Consider the following 25439-nt stretch of genomic DNA (forward strand, 5'->3'; position numbering starts at 1 on the left):
TGAAGTTTCGAAAGGCACGAAAATTAGACTGTTTGGCCCTTGATTTGGACCTATCCTGAGGAAGGGCATGACCTTTTCCTCCAGTGATATCAGCAATAATCTCCTACAAACCAGGCCCGAATAGGGTCTGCCCCTTGAAGGGAATGTTAAGCAGCTTAGACTTAGAAGTAACGTCAGCTGACCATGATTTAAGCCATAGCGCTCTGCGCGCCTGGATAGCAAAACCAGAATTCTTAGCCGTTAGTTTAGTCAAGTGAACAATGGCATCAGAAACAAAAGAATTGGCTAGCTTAAGTGCTCTAAGCTTGTCAAGTATGTCATCCAATGGAGTCGCTACCTGTAAAGCCTCTTCCAGAGACTCAAACCAGAACGCCGCAGCAGCAGTGACAGGAGCAATGCATGCAAGGGGCTGTAGGATAAAACCTTGTTGAATAAACATTTTCTTAAGGTAACCCTCTAACTTTTTATCCATTGGATCTAAGAAAGCACAACTGTCCTCGACAGGGATAGTAGTACGCTTTGCTAGACTAGAAACTGCTCCCTCCACCTTAGGAACTGTCTGCCATAAGTCCCGTGTGGTGGCGTCTATTGGAAACATTTTTCTAAAAATAGGAGGGGGAGAGAACGGCACACCTGGTCTATCCCATTCCTTAGTAATAATTTCTGTAAACATTTTAGGTATTGGAAAAACATCAGTGCACACCGGCACTGCATAGTATTTATCCAGTCTACACAATTTCTCTGGCACTGCAATTGTATCACAGTCATTCAGAGCAGCTAAAACCTCCCTAAATAACACGCGGAGGTGTTCAAGCTTAAATTTAAATGTAGAGATATCAGAATCAGGTTGCATCATCTTCCCTAAGTCAGAAACATTACCCACAGAAAGAAGCTCTCCTTCTTCAGCTTCTGCATATTGTGAGGCAGTATCAGACATAGCTCTTAAAGCGTCAGTATGCTCTGTATTTCGTCTAACTCCAGAGCTATCTCACTTTCCTCTAAATTCAGGTAGTTTGGCTAATACCGCTGACAGTGTATTATCCATGACTGCCGCTATGTCTTGTAAAGTAAACGCTATGGGCGCCCTAGATAAACTTGGGGCCATTTAAGCGTGAGTCCCTTGAGCGGGAGTCAAAGGATCTGACACATGGGAAGAGTTAGTCGGCATAACTTCCCCCTCGTCAGATTCCTCTGGTGATAAATTTTTTAAAGACAGAATATGATCTTTATTGCTTAAAGAGAAATCAGTACATTTGGTACACATTCTAAGAGGGGGTTCCACCATGGCTTTTAAACATAATGAACAAGGAGTTTCCTCTATGTCAGACATGTTTGTACAGACTAGCAATGAGACTAGCAAGCTTGGAAAACACTTTAAATCAAGTTAACAAGCAAATATAAGAAACGGTACTGTGCCTTTAAGAGAAACAAATTTTGTCAGAATTTGAAAAACAGTGAAAAAAGGCAGTAAATCAAACAAAATTTTTACAGTGTGTATAATAAGCTAACAGAGCATTGCACCCACTTGCAAATGGATGATTAACCCCTTAGTTAAAAAAACGGATCAAAAAAACGATATAGACGTTTTTTAACAGTCACACCAAACTGCCACAGCCTTGCTGTGGGCCTACCTTCCCCAACAAATGATTTTGGAAAGCCTAAGAGCCCTCTAGAGATGTCCTATAGCATTCAGGGGACTCCTGGAGGAAGCTGGATGTCTCAGTCTGTAAAAGTTACTGCGCAAAAAAGCGCTAAATTAGGCCCCTCCCACTCATAGTAACACAGTGGAAGGCCTCAGGAAACTGTTTCTAGGCAAATTTAAGCCAGCCATCTGGAAAAAACTAGGCCCCAATAAAGTTTTATCACCAAAGAATATATAAAAACGTTTAAACATGCCAGCAAACGTTTTATATTGTAAATATAAAAGAGTATTACCTCAGAAAGTAAGCATGATACCAGTCTCTATTAAATCACTGTACTCAGGCTTACCTTACATAAATTTGGTATCAGCAGCATTTTCTAGCATTTCACATCTTCTAGAAAAAAACGTAACTGCACATACCTCATAGCAGGATAACCTACACGCCATTCCCCCGCTGAAGTTATCTCTCTCTTCAGTCATGTGTGAGAACAGCAATGGATCTTAGTTACAACCTGCTAAGATCATAGAAATCACAGGCAGATTCTTCTATTTTTCTGCCTGGAACAAAATAGTACAACTCTGGTACCATTTAAAAATAATAAACTTTTGATTGAAGCAAAATAACAGCTACATTTCACCACTTTCTCTCTTACTACCCCCATGCTTGTTGAGAGTTGCAAGAGAATGACTGGGTATGGCAGTTAGGGGAGGAGCTATATAGACAGCTCTGCTGTGGGTGTCCTCTTGCAACTTCCTGTTGGGAATGAGAATATCCCACAAGTAATGGATGATGCGTGGACTGGATACACCTTACAAGAGAAAAACCCTCAATGGTTCCCAGATAAACATGATACAATCTTGGGTAGTGAAGGTCAGAAAAAGGCACTTTCAATATGTTTCCCTGTAATCAGGTTAGACAACCTAGTTTGAAAAATTTACCGAGTGCCTTCTTAGCGATGTGCCCTAATCCAAAAAAAAATATAAAAAAATACTAATATTAATCTTAAAATGCTCTTCATACACACTTCCCAGCACTCACCCTACTAAACTGTTACTCTCTTATATTTTAATCCTGTAACTGCCATCAGCTGTTCAAGCAACCAAGGTCACTACAAGAACATTATTGACAGCCCTGTTCTCACTCACGTAGCTCAATCCTACTCCTTGCTTGCACGCTGTCCATATTCAGACACATTTTTATTTATTTTTTGTTTAAACAGCTCTACTCTTCTCCTCACTCTCTTTCTCATGCTTTTTTTTAAAAATAATTGTTTACACTGACTTTCCTTCTGACCCCTATCAGCCAAGCTTTCCTAACCTTGGTCTCCTGCTCGTCTCTAAGAGTATAAGCTTGAGTGCCTTTCACCCTATATCATAATTGTTTAAACGTGAATATAAAAAATCACTGTGCTCAGCAGCAGGATTCAGCTCAAGCACTCTCATAACCCTACATATATATAATGTGCTGCAGAAAATGGTGGTGCTTTATAAATAACTTGTATAATAATAACACTACAGTGAACCACTACAACAAATTTATTGTTTAAATTCCATTCAACTTTTCCATATTTTCTTATTATTATCTTGGAAGGATGAAGAGCTGAACAAAGAAAGTGTAAGGATTACCAGAATACACCTGATGACTAGCTAACCTGCCTTCAATGAAACAATGACTTTTACTTATAATAACTGTACTGCCGGTGCAGGAAAGTGGAAAAAACATTGTCCAGTAATTAAAAAAAGTCTACAGACAAATGCTGCAATTTTTTGGATAACACAGTTTTTAGTAAGGCAATTTGTACATCTATATAAAGTTGTAGATAAAAACTAAATGTATGCTTACCTGATAAATGTACTTCTTTTCAGATATGGAGAGTCCACAACATCATTAATTACTAGTGGGAATATCACTCCTGGCCAGCAGGAGGAGGCAAAGAGCACCACAGCAAAGCTGTTAAGTGTCACCCCCCTACCCATAATCCCCAGTCATTCGACCTAAAGGAAAAAAAATAATACAAAGGTGTAGAGGTGCCTGAGGTTTAGTAAAAAATAACTGTCTTAAATTTAAGGGTAGGGTCGTGGACTCTCCATATCCGGAAATAAATTTATCAGGTAAGCATACATTTTGTTTTCTTTACTAAGATATAGAGAGTCCACGACATCATCAATTACTGGTGGGAACCAATACTCAAGCTAGAGGACACAGATGACTAGGGAGGGAAAAACAAGACATGCAGACCTAAACAGAAGACACCCCCACTTGAAGAACCTTTCTCCCAAAAGAAGCCTCAGCCGAGGTAAAAGTATAAAATTTGTAATATTTTTAAAAAGTATGCAGAGAGGACCAAGTTGCAGCCTTGCAAATCTATTCCACAGATGCTTCATTTTTGAAAGCCCAAGAAGAGGAGACAGCCTTCGTGGAATGAGCCGTAATTCTCTCAGGAGGCTGCTGACCAGCAGTCTCATAAGCAAAATAAATTATACTTCTCAACCAGAGGGAAAGAGAAGTAGCAGTAGCCTTCTGACCTTTACACTTTCCAGAGAAACAAACAAACAAACAAACAGGGCAGAGGACTGGTGAAAATCCTTAGTCGCCTGTAGGTATAATTTTAGAACACACACAACGTCCAAGTTGTGCAACATGTGTTCCTTAAAAGAAGGAGGATTAGGACATAGAGAAGGAACAACAATTTCCTGATTAATATTTCTATCCGAAACCACTTTAGGAAGAAAACCCAACTTAGTAAGAAGAACCGCCTTATCAGCATGAAAGATAAGGTAAGGCGAATCACATTGCAAAGTCAAGAGTTACGAGACTCTCCAAGCAGAAGAGATAGCAATAAGAAACAAAACCTTCCAAGATAACAACTTAATATCTATGGAATGCAATGGCTCAAACTGAGCCTGCTGCAAAACTTTAAGAACAAGGTTAAGACTCCAAGGAGGAGCAACAGACTTAAACACAGGCCTGATTCTGACCAGGGCCTGACAAAAAGATTGAACATTTGGCACGTCCGCCATACGCTTGTGTAACAAAATAGATAAAGCAGAAATCTGACCCTTCAGAGAACTGACCGACAATCCCTTCTCCAGACCTTCCTGGAGAAAAGACACACAATTCTAGGAATCCTGACCCTACTCCAAGAGTAGACTTTGGATTCACACAAATAAAGGTATTTACACCATACCTTATGGTAAATCTTCTAGTAATAGGCTTGTGAGTCTGAATCATGGTCTCAATGACCGACTCAGAAAAACCAAGCTTAGACAGAACTAAGCGTACAATGTCCAAGCAGTCAGCTTCAGAATAACGAGATTTGGATGAAGGAATGGACCCTGAGTTAGAAGGTCCTTCCTCAGAGGCAACCTCCAAGGCGGAAGAGATGACATGTTTACTAGGTCTGCATACCAAATCCTGCGAGGCTATGCAGAAGCTATTAGAATTACCGATGCTCTCTCCTGTTTGATATGAGCAATGACTCGTGGAAGGAGCACAAACGGAGGAAACAGGTATGCTAGACCGAAATCCCAAGGAACTGCCAGAGCATATATCAGGGTGGCCTGCGGATCTCTTGACCTTGAAGCGTACCTTGGAAGTTTGGCATTCTGCCGAGACACCATAAGATCCAACTCTGGCACCCCCCAATTGAGGGTTACCTGGAGAACACCTCCGGGTGGAGAGCCCACTCCTCTGGATGGAATGTCTGTCTGCTCAGGAAATCCGCTTCCCTGTTGTCCACTCCTGGAATGTGGATAGCAGATAGACAACAATTGTGAACTTCTGCCCACTGAATAATCCCAGCCACCTCCTTCATGGCTAAGGAACTCCGAGTTCCTTCCTGGTGATTGATGTAAGCCACTGAGGTGATGTTGTCCAACTGGAACCTGATAAACCGGGCCAAGGACAACTGAGGCCAAGCCATCAGAGCATTGTAAATCGCTCTCAAATCCAAGATGTTTATGGGGAGAGCAGACTCCTCCTGAGTCCAAAGTCCCTGCGCCTTTAACGAGTCCCAGACTGCTCCCCTGCCTAGCAGGCTGGCATCCGTGGCCACAATCACCCAGGAACGTCTCCGGAAGCATGTGCCCTGAGACAGATGCTCCTGAGAAAGCCACCACAGGAGAGAGTCTCTTGTTGACTGATCTAGATCTATCCTCTGAGACAGATCCGAATGGTCTCTGTTCCATTGTCTAAGCATGCATAACTGCAGAGCTCTTAAATGGAATCGAGACAAGGGAATGATGTCCATGGAAGCGATCATCAGACCAATTACCTCCATTCATTGAGCCACTGATGGCCGAACAGTAGACTGCAGAGAGAGGCAAGAGGTAAGAATTTGGGATTTTCTGACCTCCATCAGAAATATTTTTATCGATAGGGAATCTATTATGGTCCCTAAGAAGACTACCCTTGTAGCTGGAACAAGGGAACTCTTTCCCAGATTCACTTTCCATCTGTGGGAACGTTGAAAAGACAACAAGATCTCTGTATGAGAGTTTGCTTTTTTAAAAATGGCGCTTGAATCAAAATGTCGTCCAGGTAGGGCACCACTGCAATTCCCCGAGACCTGATCACTGCCAAGAGGGTCCCCAGAATCTTTGAAAACATTCTGGGAGCTGTGGCAAGGCCAAACGGAAGAGCCACAAACTGAAAGTGTTTGTCTAGAAAGGCGAATCTCAGGAACTTGTGATGATCCCTGTGGATGGGAACATGAAGATACGCATCCTTCACATATATGGTCATCATGAACTGACCCTCTTGGACCAAGGGAAGAATGGAACGAATGGTTTCCATTTTAAAGGAGGGTACCCTGAGAAACTTGTTGAGACACTTTAGGTCTAGAATAGGATGAAAAGTTCCCTCTTTTTTGGGAACCAAGAACAGATTTGAATCCCAGACCCCGTTCCCTTACTGGAACTATCATTCCCAGGGAAGAAAAGTCCCAAATGCAATTCAAGAATGCCTCTCTTTTTATCTGGTCTGCAGATAATCTTAAGAGGAGGAACCTGCCCCTGGGAGGAAAAGTTTTGAATTCTATTTTGTAACCCTGAGAAACTATGTCCACAGCCCAGAGATCTGGGACATCTTATATCCATGCTTGATAAAACGGAGAAAGTCTGCCCCCAACTTGATCCGATCCCGGATCAAGGGCAAACCCAGTTTTCTACCAAAAACTGCTTCAGAAGAAGAAAACACATCAAAATGGTAGAATTTAGTAAAAGTATGCAAAGAAGACCAAGTCGCTGCTTTGCAAATCTGATCAACAGAAGCTTCATTCCAAAAAGCCCAGGAAGTAGAAACTGACCTAGTAGAATGAGCCGTAATCCTTTGAGGCGGGATTTACCCGACTCTACATAAGCATGATGAATCAAAGACTTTAACCAAGACGCCAAAGAAATGGCGGAGACCTTCTGACCTTTCCTAAATCTTTAGTAGCTTCAACATAGTATTTCAAAGCTCTAACTACATCCAAAGAATGTAACGATCTTTCCTTAGAATTCTTAGGATTAGGACATAATGAAGGAACAACAATTTCTCTACTAATGTTGTTAGAATTCACAACCTTAGGTAAAAATTGAAAAGAAGTCCGTAACACCGCCTTATCCTGATGAAAACTCAGAAAAGGAGATTCACAAGAAAGAGCAGATAACTCAGAAACTCTTCTAGCAGAAGAAATAGCCAAAAGGAACAATACTTTCCAGGAAAGTAATTTAATGTCCAGAGAATGCATAGGCTCAAACGGAGGAGCCTGCAAAGCTTTCAAAACCAAATTAAGACTCCAAGGAGGAGAGATCGACTTAATGACAGGTTTGATATGAGACAAAGCCTGTACAAAACAATGAATATCAGGAAGATTAGCAATCTTTCTGTGAAAAAGAACAGAAAGAGCAGAGATTTGTCCCTTCAAAGAACTTGCAGACAAACCTTTATCCAAACCATCCTGAAGAAATTGTAAAATTCTAGGAATTCTGAAAGAATGCCAGGAGAATTTATGAGAAGAACACCAAGAGATGTAAGTCTTCCAAACTCGATAATAAATCTTTCTAGAGACGGATTTACGAGCCTGTAACATAGTGTTAATCACTGAGTCAGAGAAACCTCTATGACTGAGGATCAAGCGTTCAAACTCCATACCTTCAAATTTAATGATTTGAGATCCTGATGAAAAAATGGGCCTTGAGATAGAAGGTCTGGTCTTAATGGAAGTGTCCAAGGTTGGCAACTGGCCATCCGAACGAGATCCGCAAACCAAAACCTGTGTGGCCATGCTGGAGCCACCAGCAGTACAAATGAACGCTCCATTAGAATTTTGGAGATTACTTTTGGAAGAAGAAATAGAGGCGGAAAGATATAAGCAGGATAATAATTCCAAGGAAGTGACAACGCATCCACTGCTTCCGCCTGAGGATCCCGGGATCTGGACAGATACCTGGGAAGTTTCTTGTTCAGATGAGAGGCCATCAGATCTATTTCTGGAAGACCCCAGAATCGAACAATCTGAAGAAAAACCTCTGGATGAAGAGACCATTCGCCCGGATGTAACGTCTAGCGACTGAGATAATCCGCTTCCCAATTGTCTACACCTGGGATGTGAACCGCAGAAATTAGACAGGAGCGGGATTCCGCCCATACAAGTATCCGAGATACTTCTTTCATAGCTTGAGGACTGTGAGTCCCCCCTTGATGATTGATATATGCCACGGTCGTGACATTGTCTATTTGAAAACAAATAAACGATTCTCTCTTTAGAAGAGGCCAAAACTGAAGAGCTCTGAAAATCGCACGGAGTTCCAAAATGTTGATTGGTAATCTCGCCTCCTGAGATTCCCAAAACCCTTGCGCTGTCAGAGATCCCCATACAGCTCCCCAACCTGATAGACTCGCATCTGTTGAGATCACAGTCCAGGTTGGACGAACAAAAGAGGCCCCTTGAATTAAACGATGGTGATCCATCCACCAAGTTAGAGATGATCGAACATTGGGATTTAAGGATATTATTTGTGATATCCTTGTATAATCCCTGCACCACTGGTTCAGCATACAAAGCTGGAGTGGTCTTGTGTGAAAACGAGCAAAAGGGATTGCGTCCGATGCAGCAGTCATGAGACCTAAAATCTCCATGCATAATGCTACCGAAGGGAACAATTGAGACTGAAGGTTTCGACAGGCTGAAACCAATTTCAGACGTCTCTTTTCTGTCAGAGACAAAGTCATGGACACTGAATCTATTTGGAAACCTAAAAAGGTTACTCTTGTCTGAGGAATCAAGGAACTCTTTGGTAAATTGATCCTCCAACCATGTCTTTGAAGAAACAACACAAGTTGATTCGTATGAGATTCTGCAGAATGTGAAGACTGAGCAAGTACCAAGATATCGTCCAAATAAGGAAATACCGCAATACCCTGTTCTCTGATTACAGAGAGAAGGGCACCGAGAACCTTTCGAAAAGATCCTTGGCGCTGTTGCTAGACCAAATGGAAGAGCAATAAACTGGTAATGCTTGTCTAGAAAAGAGAATCTCAGAAACTGATAGTGATCTGGATGAATTGGAATATGCAGATATGCATCCTGTAAGTCTATTGTAGACATATAATGCCCTTGCTGAACAAAAGGCAGAATAGTTCTTATAGTCACCATTTTGAATGTTGGTATCCTTACATAACGATTCAATATTTTTAGATCCAGAACCGGTCTGAAAGAATTCTCTTTCTTTGGTACGATGAATAGATTTGAATAAAACCCCAGACCCTGTTCCAGAACTGGAACTGGTATAATTACCCCAGCTAACTCTAGGTCTGAAACACATTTCAGAAACGCCTGAGCCTTCACTGGATTGACTGGAATGCGTGAGAGAAAGAATCTTCTCACAGGCGGTCTTACTTTGAAACCTATTCTGTACCCTTGTGAAACCATGTTCTGAATCCAAAGATTGTGAACCGAATTGATCCAAACATCTCTGAAAAATCATAACCTGCCCCCTACCAGCTGCGCTGGAATGAGGGCCGCACCTTCATGCGGATTTAGGGGCTGATTTTGACTTTCTGGAAGGCTTGGATTTATTCCAGACTGGATTAGGTTTCCAACCGGAAACTGTTCCTTTAGGGGAAGGATCGGGCTTCTGCTCCTTATTCTGACGAAAGGAACGAAAACGGTTAGCAGCCCTGCAATTACCTTTAGATTTTTTTACCTGAGGCAAAAAGGCACCCTTCCCTCCAGTAACAGTTGAAATTATAGAATCCAACTGAGAACCAAACAACTTATTACCTTGGAAAGAGAGAGAAAGCAAAGTTGACTTAGAAGTCATATCTACATTCCAGGATTTAAGCCATAAAGCTTGTCTAGCTAAAATAGCTAAAGACATATACCGGACATCAACTCTAATGATATCAAAAATGGCATCACAGACAAAATTATTAGCGTGTTGAAGAAGTTTAACAATGCTATAAGTATTATGATCTGTCACTTGTTGCGCTAAAGCCTCCAACCAGAAAGTTGAAGCTGTAGCAACATCAGCCAAAGAGATAGCAGGTCTAAGTAGATTACCTGAACATAAATAAGCTTTTCTCAAAAAAAGATTCAATTTTCCTATCTAAAGGATCTTTCTGTCACCGTACAGTTCAATTCCCAGCATTGTACGGATACCTGTTTGTTTCATGAACGGTTACTACTTATAGACCCTGAAACTATACCCAAAGAATATTGGCCCTACTCAGATGTCTTTAATAAAAAAGAATCAGAAACTCTACCCCCTCACAGGGTTTATGACTGTCCAATAGACCTTTTGCCTGGAGTGGACATTCCTTATGGTCATATTTTCCCTCTGTCAGAACCTGAGTTATTACATCTTAAAACTTATCTAAAAGAAAATCTTCAGAAAGGCAGGAATATTCTTTGTGACCAACAAAGATCAATCTCTTAGGCCTATAATTGATTATAGGGAATTAAACAAACGTACTATAAAAAACTGATACCCCCTACCTTTGATTCCACAACTCATAGACAGGTTAAGAGGTGCAACTTATTACACAAAATTGGATCTTCGAGGATCATATAACCTGGTACGAATAAAATCAGGACATGAGTGGCTGACTGCATTCCGAACCCGCTATGGCCTATATGAATACACCGTCATGCCATTTGGTCTTTGTAACGCTCCAGCAACTTTCCAATACTTTATAAACGATATCTTCAAAGATTTATTGGACCTCTTCGTAGTTATATACTTAGATGACATCCTCATTTATTCCTCAACAATTGAGGAACACATAAAACATGTAAAGATCATCCTGACACGACTTAGAGAAAATTCATTATATGTTAAGTTGGAGAAATGCATCTTCCATACTAAACATATCAAATTCCTTGGATATGAAATCTCTCCAGAAGGTATTCGAATGGAAAATAATAAAGTAACAGCCATTTTAGACTGGCCTATTCCCAAAACAAAGAGAGATGTACAACGGTTCATGAGATTTGCTAATTTCTACAGGAAATTTATAAGAAATTTTGCAGAATTAACAAGACCTCTTACAAACCTCACCAACAGGAGAACTCATCCCACTCCCAACTCCAGATCGCCCATGGACTGACATAGCTCTGGATTTTATAGTCGACTTACCCCTATCCAAAAAGAACAACACAATTCTAGTAGTAGTGGATCTTTTCAGTAAAATGGCTCATTTCATACCGCATCATAAATTACCCACTTCTTCAGAAACCGTAACACTTATAGTAAACCATGTTTTCAAACTACATGGTATACCTAACACCATAACCTCTGATAGGGGTACACAATTTACCTGTAGATTTTGGAAACAACTATGCCAAGCTTTGGGAATCTCTAGGCGATTAAGTACTTCTTTCCACCCACAAACGAATGGCCAGACTGAAAGAACTAACCAATGGATCGAACAATATCTCAGATGTTACATATCCGCTAGGCAGGATAATTGGGTGGATCTGTTACCTTTTGCTGAGTTTGCCTTCAACAGTTCCTACCACACATCTACAAAATCAACCCCGTTCTTCATTAATTATGGGTTTCATACATCATTTCATTGGGATACATCGTCCCACAACTCCTGTCCTGTAGTCAATGAGGTGATAAATACCATCTCAGATTCCTTCTCTTTAACGGCACAAAACTTAAAGTTGGCAAAAGACCGTTATAAATTGTATTATGATAAAAAAGGGTCCCTTCCCCAACTTATCAGGTAGGAGACTATGTATGGTTATCAACACGTAATTTACGTTTGCCTTTCCCAACCAAGAAATTATCTTCTACGTTTATTGGTCCCTTCCCTCACCTTGCCACCTTCAATGAAGACCCATCCTACTTTTTATGTGTCACTTCTCAAACCTTACCAGGCTCTACGTCAACATGATGTCACAGACCTTCATCTACCTTCCAACCCGATTCCTCAGTCTGAATATGAGGTACAGAGGATTCTGGACTCTCGTTGTGTGAGGGGTGTCTTGCAGTATTTGATTCATTGGAAGGGTTATCCAGATTCTGAGGATTCTTGGGAACCCGCTTTGAATCTCTCTGCTCCCCGCCTGCTTGCTCAGTTTCACCGGCGACATCCGGATCATCCTGGACCCGATCCCCGGAGTTGATCTTTTGGGGGGGGGGGGGGTCCTGTCATGATTCTATGGTGACCTAACTCTTTGTTCATCCTTTGAAGTTCATATCCTTGCACCTACATTATAACTCCGCCCACTCCCACCGTATAAATTATCAACTAGCCTATTGTTAGTTGCTTGGAATTTTGTCTCTGCCACAACACATCTAGTGAAGGAACTCTCCCTCCTTACCTGGTGCTACGCCTGACAGATTTTTCACTGCTCAGTCCGAGGAGGCTGTGACGTCACACGCCAGCGTAACTTACCCCTGCAATTCCGGATTCACCTCTGCAAAGCCTTCTCCGGTAACGGATAACAACGCTAGCAGCCAATACCTCCTTCAACCAAACGGACTTGCTTACTATTTCAACTTGGTAAGATTTAGAAGTCACCTTCTTACCATCAGCTTAAACAGCAAGTACGAACTGTAACGTTACCATAAACTACTAAAACAATTAACATTGCAATATTTACCAGCCTGCTAAAACGCTAAGGCCTAGATTTGGAGTTCGGCGGTAGCCGTCAAAACCAGCGTTAGAGGCTCCTAACGCTGGTTTTGGCCGCCCGCTGGTATTTGGAGTCAGTGATTAAAGGGTCTAACGCTCACTTTTCAGCCGCGACTTTTCCATACCGCAGATCCCCCTACGCCATTTGCGTAGCATATATTTTCAATGGGATCTTTCTAACGCTGGTATTTAGAGTCGTTTCTGAAGTGAGCGTTAGAGCTCTAACAACAAGATTCCAGCCGCCTGAAAATAGCAGGAGTTAAGAGCTTTCTGGCTAACGCCGGTTTATAAAGCTCTTAACTACTGTACCCTAAAGTACACTAACACCCATAAACTACCTATGTACCCCTAAACCGAGGTCCCCCCACACCGCCGCCACTCGATTAAAATTTTTAACCCCTAATCTGCCGACCGCCACCTACGTTATACTTATGTACCCCTAATCTGCTGCCCCTAACCCCGCCGACCCCTGTATTACATTTATTAACCCCTAACTTGCCCCCCACAACGTCGCCGCCAGCTACTTAAAATAATTAACCCCTAATCTTCCGACCGCAAATCGCCGCCACCTACGTTATCCCTATGTACCCCTAATCTGCTGCCCTAACATCGCCGACCCCTATATTATATTTATTAACCCCTAATCTGCCCCCCTCAACGTCGCCGACACCTGCCTACACTTATTAACCCCTAATCTGCCGAGCGGACCTGAGCGCTACTATAATAAATGTATTAACCCCTAATCCGCCTCACTAACCCTATCATAAATAGTATTAACCCCTAATCTGCCCTCCCTAACATCGCCGACACCTAACTTCAATTATTAACCCCTAATCTGCCGACCGGAGCTCACCGCTATTCTAATAAATGTATTAACCCCTAAAGCTAAATCTAACCCTAACACTAACACCCCCCTAAGTTAAATATAATATTTATCTAACGAAATAAATTAACTCTTATTAAATAACTTATTCCTATTTAAAGCTAAATACTTACCTGTAAAATAAATCCTAATATAGCTACAATATAAATTATAATTATATTATAGCTATTTTAGGATTAATATTTATTTTACAGGCAACTTTGTAATTATTTTAACCAGGTACAATAGCTATTAAATAGTTAAGAACTATTTAATAGTTACCTAGTTAAAATAATAACAAATTTACCTGTAAAATAAATCCTAACCTAAGTTATAATTAAACCTAACACTACCCTATCAATAAAATAATTAAATAAACTACCTACAATTACCTACAATTAACCTAACACTACACTATCAATAAATTAATTAAACACAATTCCTACAAATAAATACAATTAAATAAACTAGCTAAAGTACAAAAAATAAAAAAGAACTAAGTTACAGAAAATAAAAAAATATTTACAAACATAAGAAAAATATTACAACAATTTTAAACTAATTACACCTACTCTAAGCCCCCTAATAAAATAACAAAGCCCCCCAAAATAAAAAATTCCCTACCCTATTCTAAATTAAAAAAGTTACAAGCTCTTTTACCTTACCAGCCCTGAACAGGGCCCTTTGCGGGGCATGCCCCAAGAATTTCAGCTCTTTTGCCTGTAAAAAAAAACATACAATACCCCCCCCCCAACATTACAACCCACCACCCACATACCCCTAATCTAACCCAAACCCCCCTTAAATAAACCTAACACTAAGCCCCTGAAGATCTTCCTACCTTGTCTTCACCATCCAGGTATCACCGATCCGTCCTGGCTCCAAGATCTTCATCCAACCCAAGCGGGGGTTGGCGATCCATAATCCGGTCCAGAAGAGGCTCCAAAGTCTTCCTCCTATCCGGCAAGAAGAGGACATCCGGACCGGCAAACATCTTCTCCAAGCGGCATCTTCGATCTTCTTCCATCCGGAGCGAAGCGGCAGGATCCTGAAGACCTCCAGCGCGGAACATCCATCCGGACCGACGACTGAACGACGAATGACTGTTCCTTTAAGGGACGTCATCCAAGATGGCGTCCCTCGAATTCCGATTGGCTGATAGGATTCTATCAGCCAATCGGAATTAAGGTAGGAATTTTCTGATTGGCTGATGGAATCAGCCAATCAGAATCTAGTTCAATCCAATTGGCCGATCCAATCAGCCAATCAGATTGAGCTCGCATTCTATTGGCTGATCGGAACAGCCAATAGAATGCGAGCTCAATCTGATTGGCTGATTGGATCGGCCAATCGGATTGAACTAGATTCTGATTGGCTGATTCCATCAGCCAATCAGAAAATTCCTACCTTAATTCCGATTGGCTGATAGAATCCTATCAGCCAATCGGAATTCGAGGGACGCCATCTTGGATGACGTCCCTTAAAGGAACAGTCATTCGTCGTTCAGTCGTCGGTCCGGATGGATGTTCCGCGCTGGAGGTCTTCAGGATCCTGCCGCTTCGCTCCGGATGGAAGAAGATCGAAGATGCCGCTTGGAGAAGATGTTTGCCGGTCCGGATGTCCTCTTCTTGCCGGATAGGAGGAAGACTTTGGAGCCTCTTCTGGACCGGATTATGGATCGCCAACCCCCGCTTGGGTTGGATGAAGATCTTGGAGCCAGGACGGATCGGTGATACCTGGATGGTGAAGACAAGGTAGGAAGATCTTCAGGGGCTTAGTGTTAGGTTTATTTAAGGGGGGTTTGGGTTAGATTAGGGGTATGTGGGTGGTGGGTTGTAATGTTGGGGGGGGGGTATTGTATGTTTTTTTTTACAGGCAAAAGAGCTGAAATTCTTGGGGCATGCCCCGCAAAGGGCCCTGTTCAGGGCTGGTAAGGTAAAAGAGCTTGTAACTTTTTTAATTTAGAATAGGGTAGGGAATTTTTTATTTTGGGGGGCTTTGTTATTTTATTAGGGGGCTTAGAGTAGGTGTAATTAGTTTAAAATTGTTGTAATATTTTTCTTATGTTTGTAAATATTTTTTTATTTTCTGTAACTTAGTTCTTTTTTATTTTTTGTACTTTAGCTAGTTTATTTAATTGTATTTATTTGTAGGAATTGTGTTTAATTAATTTATTGATAGTGTAGTGTTAGGTTAATTGTAGGTAATTGTAGGTAGTTTATTTAATTATTTTATTGATAGGGTAGTGTTAGGTTTAATTATAACTTAGGTTAGGATTTATTTTACAGGTAAATTTGTTATTATTTTAACTAGGTAACTATTAAATAGTTCTTAACTATTTAATAGCTATTGTACCTGGTTAAAATAATTACAAAGTTGCCTGTAAAATAAATATTAATCCTAAAATAGCTATAATATAATTATAATTTATATTGTAGCTATATTAGGATTTATTTTACAGGTAAGTATTTAGCTTTAAATAGGAATAAGTTATTTAATAAGAGTTAATTTATTTCGTTAGATAAATATTATATTTAACTTAGGGGGGTGTTAGTGTTAGGGTTAGACTTAGCTTTAGGGGTTAATCCATTTATTAGAATAGCGGTGAGCTCCGATCGGAAGATTAGGGGTTAATAATTGAAGTTAGGTGTCGGCGATGTTAGGGAGGGCAGATTAGGGGTTAATACTATTTATGATAGGGTTAGTGAGGCGGATTAGGGGTTAATAACTTTATTATAGTAGCGCTCAGGTCCGCTCGGCAGATTAGGGTTTAATAAGTGTAGGCAGGTGTCGGCGACGTTGTGGGGGGCAGGTTAGGGGTTAATAAATATAATATAGGGGTCGGCGGTGTTAGGGGCAGCAGATTAGGGGTACATAGGGATAACGTAGGTGGCGGCGGTTTACGGAGCGGCAGATTAGGGGTTAATAATAATATGCAGGGGTTAGCGATAGCGGAGGCGGCAGATTAGGGGTTAATAAGTGTAAGGCTAGGGGTGTTTAGACTCGGGGTACATGTTAGAGTGTTAGGTGCAGACGTAGGAAGTGTTTCCCCATAGCAAAGAATGGGGCTGCGTTAGGAGCTGAACGCTGCTTTTTTGCAGGTGTTAGGTTTTTTTTCAGCTCAAACAGCCCCATTGTTTCCTATGGGGGAATCGTGCACGAGCACGTTTTTGAGGCCGGCCGCGTCCGTAAGCAACTCTGGTATCGAGAGTTGCTTTTGCGGTAAAAATGCTCTACGCTCCTTTTTTGGAGCCTAACGCAGCATTTGTTTGAACTCTCGATACCAGAGTTAATTTTATGGTGCGGCCAGAAAAAAGCCCGCGGAGCGTTAACAGCCCTTTTACCGCCGAACTCCAAATCTAGGCCTAAGTCTCTTAACCACTTTCTTGTGCTTAAAAGTTGTTAATAATCAAACTAGATATTTAACCTCTTAGGAATCAAACAATCAAGCTTAATTTTTAATAAGAACTTTATTCATACAATTGCTTTAGTTGTAAAACGTACACATTTCCTTCCTGCAACTGTTTTTTCCTCATTGGTAATTTGAATAACACTGAGCAGAGTTATACACTTTTGTTGCTCAGATGCTTGTTCAATCTTAACCTATATCATATGCCAGACAGATATCTTGATACAGTTTAACACCAGATGCGACCTAGTTATATACTGTATCTGATATTTGCCTATCCACACATAATATTTAAATTTAATCCTGCAGTTGAGGTTCAAAACTTTTTGTTCTTTTCTGCTTTCCAGGAAAAGCAGAACTAAATCTGACATATACACACAACTGAATCTAGTACTATATTTTATATAAATCTGTCCCTGTATCTCAGTGCACAGGATACTCAAGTAGATCAGAAGAACCTATAACCCCACTCAGTGTAGAAAATGGGAGATAAGAAAAGTTAATACATAATTGTATTATGCGACTGACTAAGCAGGTGCCCAAGAAAGTGAAATGTCCTTAGGCAGCTACCTAGTTACTTTGCTTTAAATATAACATGGGTGGGATTGTGCTTTGTTCTGGAATACTCATTTTAGAGAGCATTTATTGACACCATTGCTGGAAAAGCACAAACGCATTGCTCCCACTGCAGTAATTTGAAAATCCTGTGTTACAACATTGCATGCAAGCTGCCATGCCTTTTCTTAGCCATTACACTCCAAAACAAATATAATTTTATGATTTCAAGGTTTTGTTGGGGTTCTCCCAAACGTTCATAGATTCAATATATATATATATATATATATACACACATTTATATATAAAGGTAATTGATTCAGTTTTGACAATTTCTGTCTAATGTGTGTGCAATTAACATTTTCATATAATCTCAAGTAATTTTATAGCTAACATTTTTAAATGACCAAGCACTAATTTAAATAAAAGGGATATGAAACAGTGCTACAGTAAAAAATATATGTTAAATCAAAGTACACATAAAAGAAACAGGTTGTGTAAAAAAACACCAGAAAACAACTTAACTTGTTTTCTTGCAATGTGAGCACTTTTCTCATTGTAGCCACTGCTAGCCTGCAGATAAATAAAGGACCAGGCATGCTGAGAACTTAAGTTGCATTCTGCTTCTTCTGAGCATGGTCAAGAAACTAACTTCCTGTCTCTCTAGCATTCACTGAATATATAGAGACTCCAGCCCCCTTGTAGGGCTGTTACAGGAAGTAATTGACACTGCACACATACAGTTTAAATGTAAAAGTAACTGTAGTTTCAGTTATCACTTATTAAAAAAAGGGTGTTAAACTCACCCTGTCTGTGCCATGGCAGCTCGCTAAAGTCAGAGCCTCCTGGCGCCCACGGCACAGCGCTCTTTACCAATGAGGTGACATTTCCATCTGTAAACCAATTGCTGTGCTAGCATACAGAACACTGTCAGATGACATGCAAGGCTATTTGGTTTAGAGGTGAAAGAAGAGCACTGTGCAGTGGGTGGCCGGAGTCTCTATCTTTAGCGAGCTGCCGTGGCACAGACAGGGTGAGTTTAGCTGCCTTTTTTTTAATAAGTGATAACTGAAACTACAGTTTATTTTTAGTAATGGTAAATCCTAGGATTTTTTAAACACTCGGATTTACCATCACTTTAAAGAGATAAAAGGTAAAAAATATTTTAAAATGATGAATAATACATATTGCAATGATTTATATTGAGTATAAACCCTTTGTTTAGTGCTTTGTTTAATACAATGAACCAGGCTTTTTTATATCCCTTTAACTGTTATAATAATAATTTAGTCCAGCAAAGTTTCATAGTTTAAATATGATTTGAGGCTTATTTGTATTTAACCTAGAAACAACTGAGCCTGCACAAAAACACCAAAAAAAGCAATAAACACTGATGGAAAAGACAGAACATGGTTTTCAAGGAGTCAATAATGATGAATAAGAAAAGGGAAAAATATGAAACAAGCTACTATAAAAATATACATTGGAATATCATTGGAAAAGTGTTACTATACAAAATATAGAAGTGTTACAACAGCTGCTGAAATCAACCTCCCAGCGGTGGGTGCCAAGCCCATTTGAAGGGGTGTTCATGCAGGAACTTTGACTATAATTAACTATAATTTCTGATGGACTGAAATTGCAGAAAAGTGTTAGAAAAACATAATTATCTTGAATTTCCAAATGCAGCAAAGAATATAAAACATGTATGACTTAGAAAATCTAAACAGCATAAAAAGATTCTGCACAAAATATTATATTACCTGGTAACTGAGCTCATTGCTGTTGGAGGAGGATTGGTCTGCATGACTCACTAGAATGACCTGCTGAGAACCTGTACCATTTTGTCCAGATAAACTGCTATCAGAAAGAAGACCAGGGAACTGCTGACCCTAATAAATAAAAAAATACATGTTTTTAATCCAATAGCATAAAAATTAAATGTCCATAATCAGTAGGAAGGCGAGTGGTAATTAGAAAAGTACAGTAATAATTAAATACATTTGCATCTAAAAAGCTTATTGTATCTAATTGCATTTTAGTACCAATTAGTATTTGTCATCTTTGCATGTGAATTTCTGGAATTTTGCTTGAAAAGAAATTAACCATATTGAAACTTTTCACAATTGCTCTTCTAACAGCACCTGCTATCTAGACTGAAGTGTTGTATCTCAGTACCTGCTTTTTAATCACAAAAAAACAGAATTTATGTTTACCTGATAAATTACTTTCTCCAACGGTGTGTCCGGTCCACGGCGTCATCCTTACTTGTGGGATATTCTCTTCCCCAACAGGAAATGGCAAAGAGCCCAGCAAAGCTGGTCACATGATCCCTCCTAGGCTCCGCCTACCCCAGTCATTCGACCGACGTTAAGGAGGAATATTTGCATAGGAGAAACCATATGGTACCGTGGTGACTGTAGTTAAAGAAAATAAATTATCAGACCTGATTAAAAAAACCAGGGCGGGCCGTGGACCGGACACACCGTTGGAGAAAGTAATTTATCAGGTAAACATAAATTCTGTTTTCTCCAACATAGGTGTGTCCGGTCCACGGCGTCATCCTTACTTGTGGGAACCAATACCAAAGCTTTAGGACACGGATGAAGGGAGGGAGCAAATCAGGTCACCTAAATGGAAGGCACCACGGCTTGCAAAACCTTTCTCCCAAAAATATCAACGGAATGCAAGGGTTCAAACGGAACCCCCTGAAGAACTGAAAGAACTAAATTGAGACTCCAAGGAGGAGTCAAAGGTTTGTAAACAGGCTTAATTCTAACCAGAGCCTGAACAAAGGCTTGAACATCTGGCACAGCAGCCAGTTTTTTGTGAAGTAACACCGACAAGGCAGAAATCTGTCCCTTCAGGGAACTTGCAGATAATCCTTTTTCCAATCCTTCTTGAAGGAAGGATAGAATCCTAGGAATCTTAACCTTGTCCCAAGAGAATCCTTTAGATTCACACCAACAGATATATTTTTTCCAAATTTTGTGGTAAATCTTTCTAGTTACAGGCTTTCTGGCCTGAACAAGAGTATCAATAACAGAATCTGAGAACCCTCGCTTCGATAAAATCAAGCGTTCAATCTCCAAGCAGTCAGCTGGAGTGAAACCAGATTCGGATGTTCGAACGGACCCTGAACAAGAAGGTCTCGTCTCAAAGGTAGCTTCCAAGGTGGAGCCGATGACATATTCACCAGATCTGCATACCAAGTCCTGTGTGGCCACGCAGGAGCTATCAAGATCACCGACGCCCTCTCCTGATTGATCCTGGCTACCAGCCTGGGGATGAGAGGAAACGGCGGGAACACATAAGCTAGTTTGAAGGTCCAAGGTGCTACTAGTGCATCCACTAGAGCCGCCTTGGGATCCCTGGATCTGGACCCGTAGCAAGGAACTTTGAAGTTCTGACGAGAGGCCATCAGATCCATGTCTGGAATGCCCCACAGCTGAGTGACTTGGGCAAAGATTTCCGGATGGAGTTCCCACTCCCCCGGATGCAATGTCTGACGACTCAGAAAATCCGCTTCCCAATTTTCCACTCCTGGGATGTGGATAGCAGACAGGTGGCAGGAGTGAGACTCCGCCCATAGAATGATTTTGGTCACTTCTTCCATCGCTAGGGAACTCCTTGTTCCCCCCTGATGGTTGATGTACGCAACAGTTGTCATGTTGTCTGATTGAAACCGTATGAACTTGGCCCTCGCTAGCTGAGGCCAAGCCTTGAGAGCATTGAATATCGCTCTCAGTTCCAGAATATTTATCGGTAGAAGAGATTCTTCCCGAGACCAAAGACCCTGAGCTTTCAGGGATCCCCAGACCGCGCCCCAGCCCATCAGACTGGCGTCGGTCGTGACAATGACCCACTCTGGTCTGCGGAATGTCATCCCTTGTGACAGGTTGTCCAGGGACAGCCACCAACGGAGTGAGTCTCTGGTCCTCTGATTTACTTGTATCTTCGGAGACAAGTCTGTATAGTCCCCATTCCACTGACTGAGCATGCACAGTTGTAATGGTCTTAGATGAATGCGCGCAAAAGGAACTATGTCCATTGCCGCTACCATCAACCCGATCACTTCCATGCACTGAGCTATGGAAGGAAGAGGAACGGAATGAAGTATCCGACAAGAGTCTAGAAGCTTTGTTTTTCTGGCCTCTGTCAGAAAAATCCTCATTTCTAAGGAGTCTATTATTGTTCCCAAGAAGGGAACCCTTGTTGACGGGGATAGAGAACTCTTTTCCACGTTCACTTTCCATCCGTGAGATCTGAGAAAGGCCAGGACAATGTCCGTGTGAGCCTTTGCTTGAGGAAGGGACGACGCTTGAATCAGAATGTCGTCCAAGTAAGGTACTACAGCAATGCCCCTTGGTCTTAGCACAGCTAGAAGGGACCCTAGTACCTTTGTGAAAATCCTTGGAGCAGTGGCTAATCCGAAAGGAAGCGCCACGAACTGGTAATGTTTGTCCAGGAATGCGAACCTTAGGAACCGATGATGTTCCTTGTGGATAGGAATATGTAGATACGCATCCTTTAAATCCACCGTGGTCATGAATTGACCTTCCTGGATGGAAGGAAGAATAGTTCGAATGGTTTCCATCTTGAACGATGGAACCTTGAGAAACTTGTTTAAGATCTTGAGATCTAAGATTGGTCTGAACGTTCCCTCTTTTTTGGGAACTATGAACAGATTGGAGTAGAACCCCATCCCTTGTTCTCTTAATGGAACAGGATGAATCACTCCCATTTTTAACAGGTCTTCTACACAATGTAAGAATGCCTGTCTTTTTATGTGGTCTGAAGACAACTGAGACCTGTGGAACCTCCCCCTTGGGGGAAGTCCCTTGAATTCCAGAAGATAACCTTGGGAGACTATTTCTAGCGCCCAAGGATCCAGAACATCTCTTGCCCAAGCCTGAGCGAAGAGAGAGAGTCTGCCCCCCACCAGATCCGGTCCCGGATCGGTGGCCAACATTTCATGCTGTCTTGGTAGCAGTGGCAGGTTTCTTGGCCTGCTTTCCCTTGTTCCAGCCTTGCATTGGTCTCCAAGCTGGCTTGGCTTGAGAAGTATTACCCTCTTGCTTAGAGGACGTAGCACCTTGGGCTGGTCCGTTTCTACGAAAGGGACGAAAATTAGGTTTATTTTTTGCCTTGAAAGGCCGATCCTGAGGAAGGGCGTGGCCCTTACCCCCAGTGATATCAGAGATAATCTCTTTCAAGTCAGGGCCAAACAGCGTTTTCCTCTTGAAAGGAATGTTAAGTAGCTTGTTCTTGGAAGACGCATCAGCCGATCAAGATTTCAACCAAAGCGCTCTGCGCGCCACAATAGCAAACCCAGAATTCTTAGCCGCTAACCTAGCCAATTGCAAAGTGGCGTCTAGGGTGAAAGAATTAGCCAATTTGAGAGCATTGATTCTGTCCATAATCTCCTCCAAAGGAGGAGAATCACTATCGACCGCTCTTATCAGATCATCGAACCAGAAACATGCGGCTGTAGCGACAGGGACAATGCATGAAATTGGTTGTAGAAGGTAACCTTGCTGAACAAACATTTTTTTAAGCAAACCTTCTAATTTTTTATCCATAGGATCTTTGAAAGCACAACTATCCTCTATGGGTATAGTGGTGCGTTTGTTTAAAGTGGAAACCGCTCCCTCGACCTTGGGGACTGTCTGCCATAAGTCCTTTCTGGGGTCGACCATAGGAAACAATTTTTTAAATATGGGGGGAGGGACGAAAGGAATACCGGGCCTTTCCCATTCTTTATTAACAATGTCCGCCACCCGCTTGGGTATAGGAAAAGCTTCTGGGAGCCCCGGCACCTCTAGGAACTTGTCCATTTTACAAAGTTTCTCTGGGATGACCAACTTGTCACAATCATCCAGAGTGGATAATACCTCCTTAAGCAGAATGCGGAGATGTTCCAACTTAAATTTAAATGCAATCACATCAGGTTCAGCCTGTTGAGAAATGTTCCCTGAATCAGTAATTTCTCCCTCAGACAAAACCTCCCTGGCCCCATCAGACTGGGTTAGGGGCCCTTCAGAAATATTATTATCAGCGTCGTCATGCTCTTCAGTATCTAAAACAGAGCAGCCGCGCTTACGCTGATAAGTGTTCATTTTGGCTAAAATGTTTTTGACAGAATTATCCATTACAGCCGTTAATTGTTGCATAGTAAGGAGTATTGGCGCGCTAGATGTACTAGGGGCCTCCTGAGTGGGCAAGACTCGTGTAGACGAAGGAGGGAATGATGCAGTACCATGCTTACTCCCCTCACTTGAGGAATCATCTTGGGCATCATTGTCATTATCACATAAATCACATTTATTTAAATGAATAGGAATTCTGGCTTCCCCACATTCAGAACACAGTCTATCTGGTAGTTCAGACATGTTAAACAGGCATAAACGTGATAACAAAGTACAAAAAACGTTTTAAAATAAAACCGTTACTGTCACTTTAAATTTTAAACTGAACACACTTTATTACTGCAATTGCGAAAAACATGAAGGAATTGTTCAAAATTCACCAAATTTTCACCACAGTGTCTTAAAGCCTTAAAAGTATTGCACACCAAATTTGGAAGCTTTAACCCTTAAAATAACGGAACCGGAGCCGTTTTGAACTTTAACCCCTTTACAGTCCCTGGTATCTGCTTTGCTGAGACCCAACCAAGCCCAAAGGGGAATACGATACCAAATGACGCCTTCAGAAAGTCTTTTCTAAGTATCAGAGCTCCTCTCACATGCGACTGCATGCCATGCCTCTCAAAAACAAGTGCGCAACACCGGCGCGAAAATGAGGCTCTGCTTATGCTTTGGGAAAGCCCCTAAAGAATAAGGTGTCTAAACCAGTGCCTGCCGATATTATTATATCAAAATACCCAGATAAAATGATTCCTCAAGGCTAAATATGTGTTAATAATGAATCGATTTAGCCCAAAAAAAGTCTACAGTTTTAATAAGCCCTTGTGAAGCCCTTATTTACGATCGTAATAAACATGGCTTACCGGATCCCATAGGGAAAATGACAGCTTCCAGCATTACATCGTCTTGTTAGAATGTGTCATACCTCAAGCAGCAAGAGACTGCACACTGTTCCCCCAACTGAAGTTAATTGCTCTCAACAGTCCTGTGTGGAACAGCCATGGATTTTAGTGACGGTTGCTAAAATCATTTTCCTCATACAAACAGAAATCTTCATCTCTTTTCTGTTTCTGAGTAAATAGTACATACCAGCACTATTTCAAAATAACAAACTCTTGATTGAATAATAAAAACTACAGTTAAACACTAAAAAACTCTAAGCCATCTCCGTGGAGATGTTGCCTGTACAACGGCAAAGAGAATGACTGGGGTAGGCGGAGCCTAGGAGGGATCATGTGACCAGCTTTGCTGGGCTCTTTGCCATTTCCTGTTGGGGAAGAGAATATCCCACAAGTAAGGATGACGCCGTGGACCGGACACACCTATGTTGGAGAAAGAAAGCTTAACTCCACACTTCAGTAATGAGGTGAAAATGTAATATTCAGCCCATAAAACGTAACGTTTCTGGAGTAGAGGCCATTACTTTTAGCAGAAAGAAGATCATTAGTAACCTTGGTAAGGGCAGTCTCAGTTGAGTGTTTGGGGCGGAATCCGGATTGCAGTGGGTCAAGCAAGGAGTTGATGGACAGGAAGTGGGTTAGGCGATTGTAAACTAGTTTTTCAAGTTTTGATGTTAGTGGAAGCAGTGATACGGGGCGGTAGCTTTCAGGAGAATTAGGGTCAAGGGTGGGTTTTTTGTGTATGGGAGTGACTTTAGCATGTTTGAAGGAAGATGAGAATGAACCAGTAGAGAG

The 25439-nt window shown here is 41.3% G+C and overlaps 1 protein-coding gene across 2 annotated transcripts in view; it reads right to left on the reverse strand.

The window, feature by feature from the left end:
• The window catches only part of ZNF236 (zinc finger protein 236), a 680094-nt gene that overhangs the window by 47601 nt on the left and 607054 nt on the right, over window positions 1-25439 (reverse strand). For both annotated transcript variants that reach the window (XM_053714849.1, XM_053714848.1), the window contains exon 29: window positions 19363-19491. In XM_053714849.1, the coding sequence (XP_053570824.1) occupies window positions 19363-19491 (129 nt within the window). The remainder of the gene's footprint in view (window positions 1-19362; window positions 19492-25439) is intronic.

This window comes from Bombina bombina, chromosome 5 (assembly GCF_027579735.1).
Source record: "Bombina bombina isolate aBomBom1 chromosome 5, aBomBom1.pri, whole genome shotgun sequence".
NCBI lineage: Eukaryota > Metazoa > Chordata > Amphibia > Anura > Bombinatoridae > Bombina > Bombina bombina.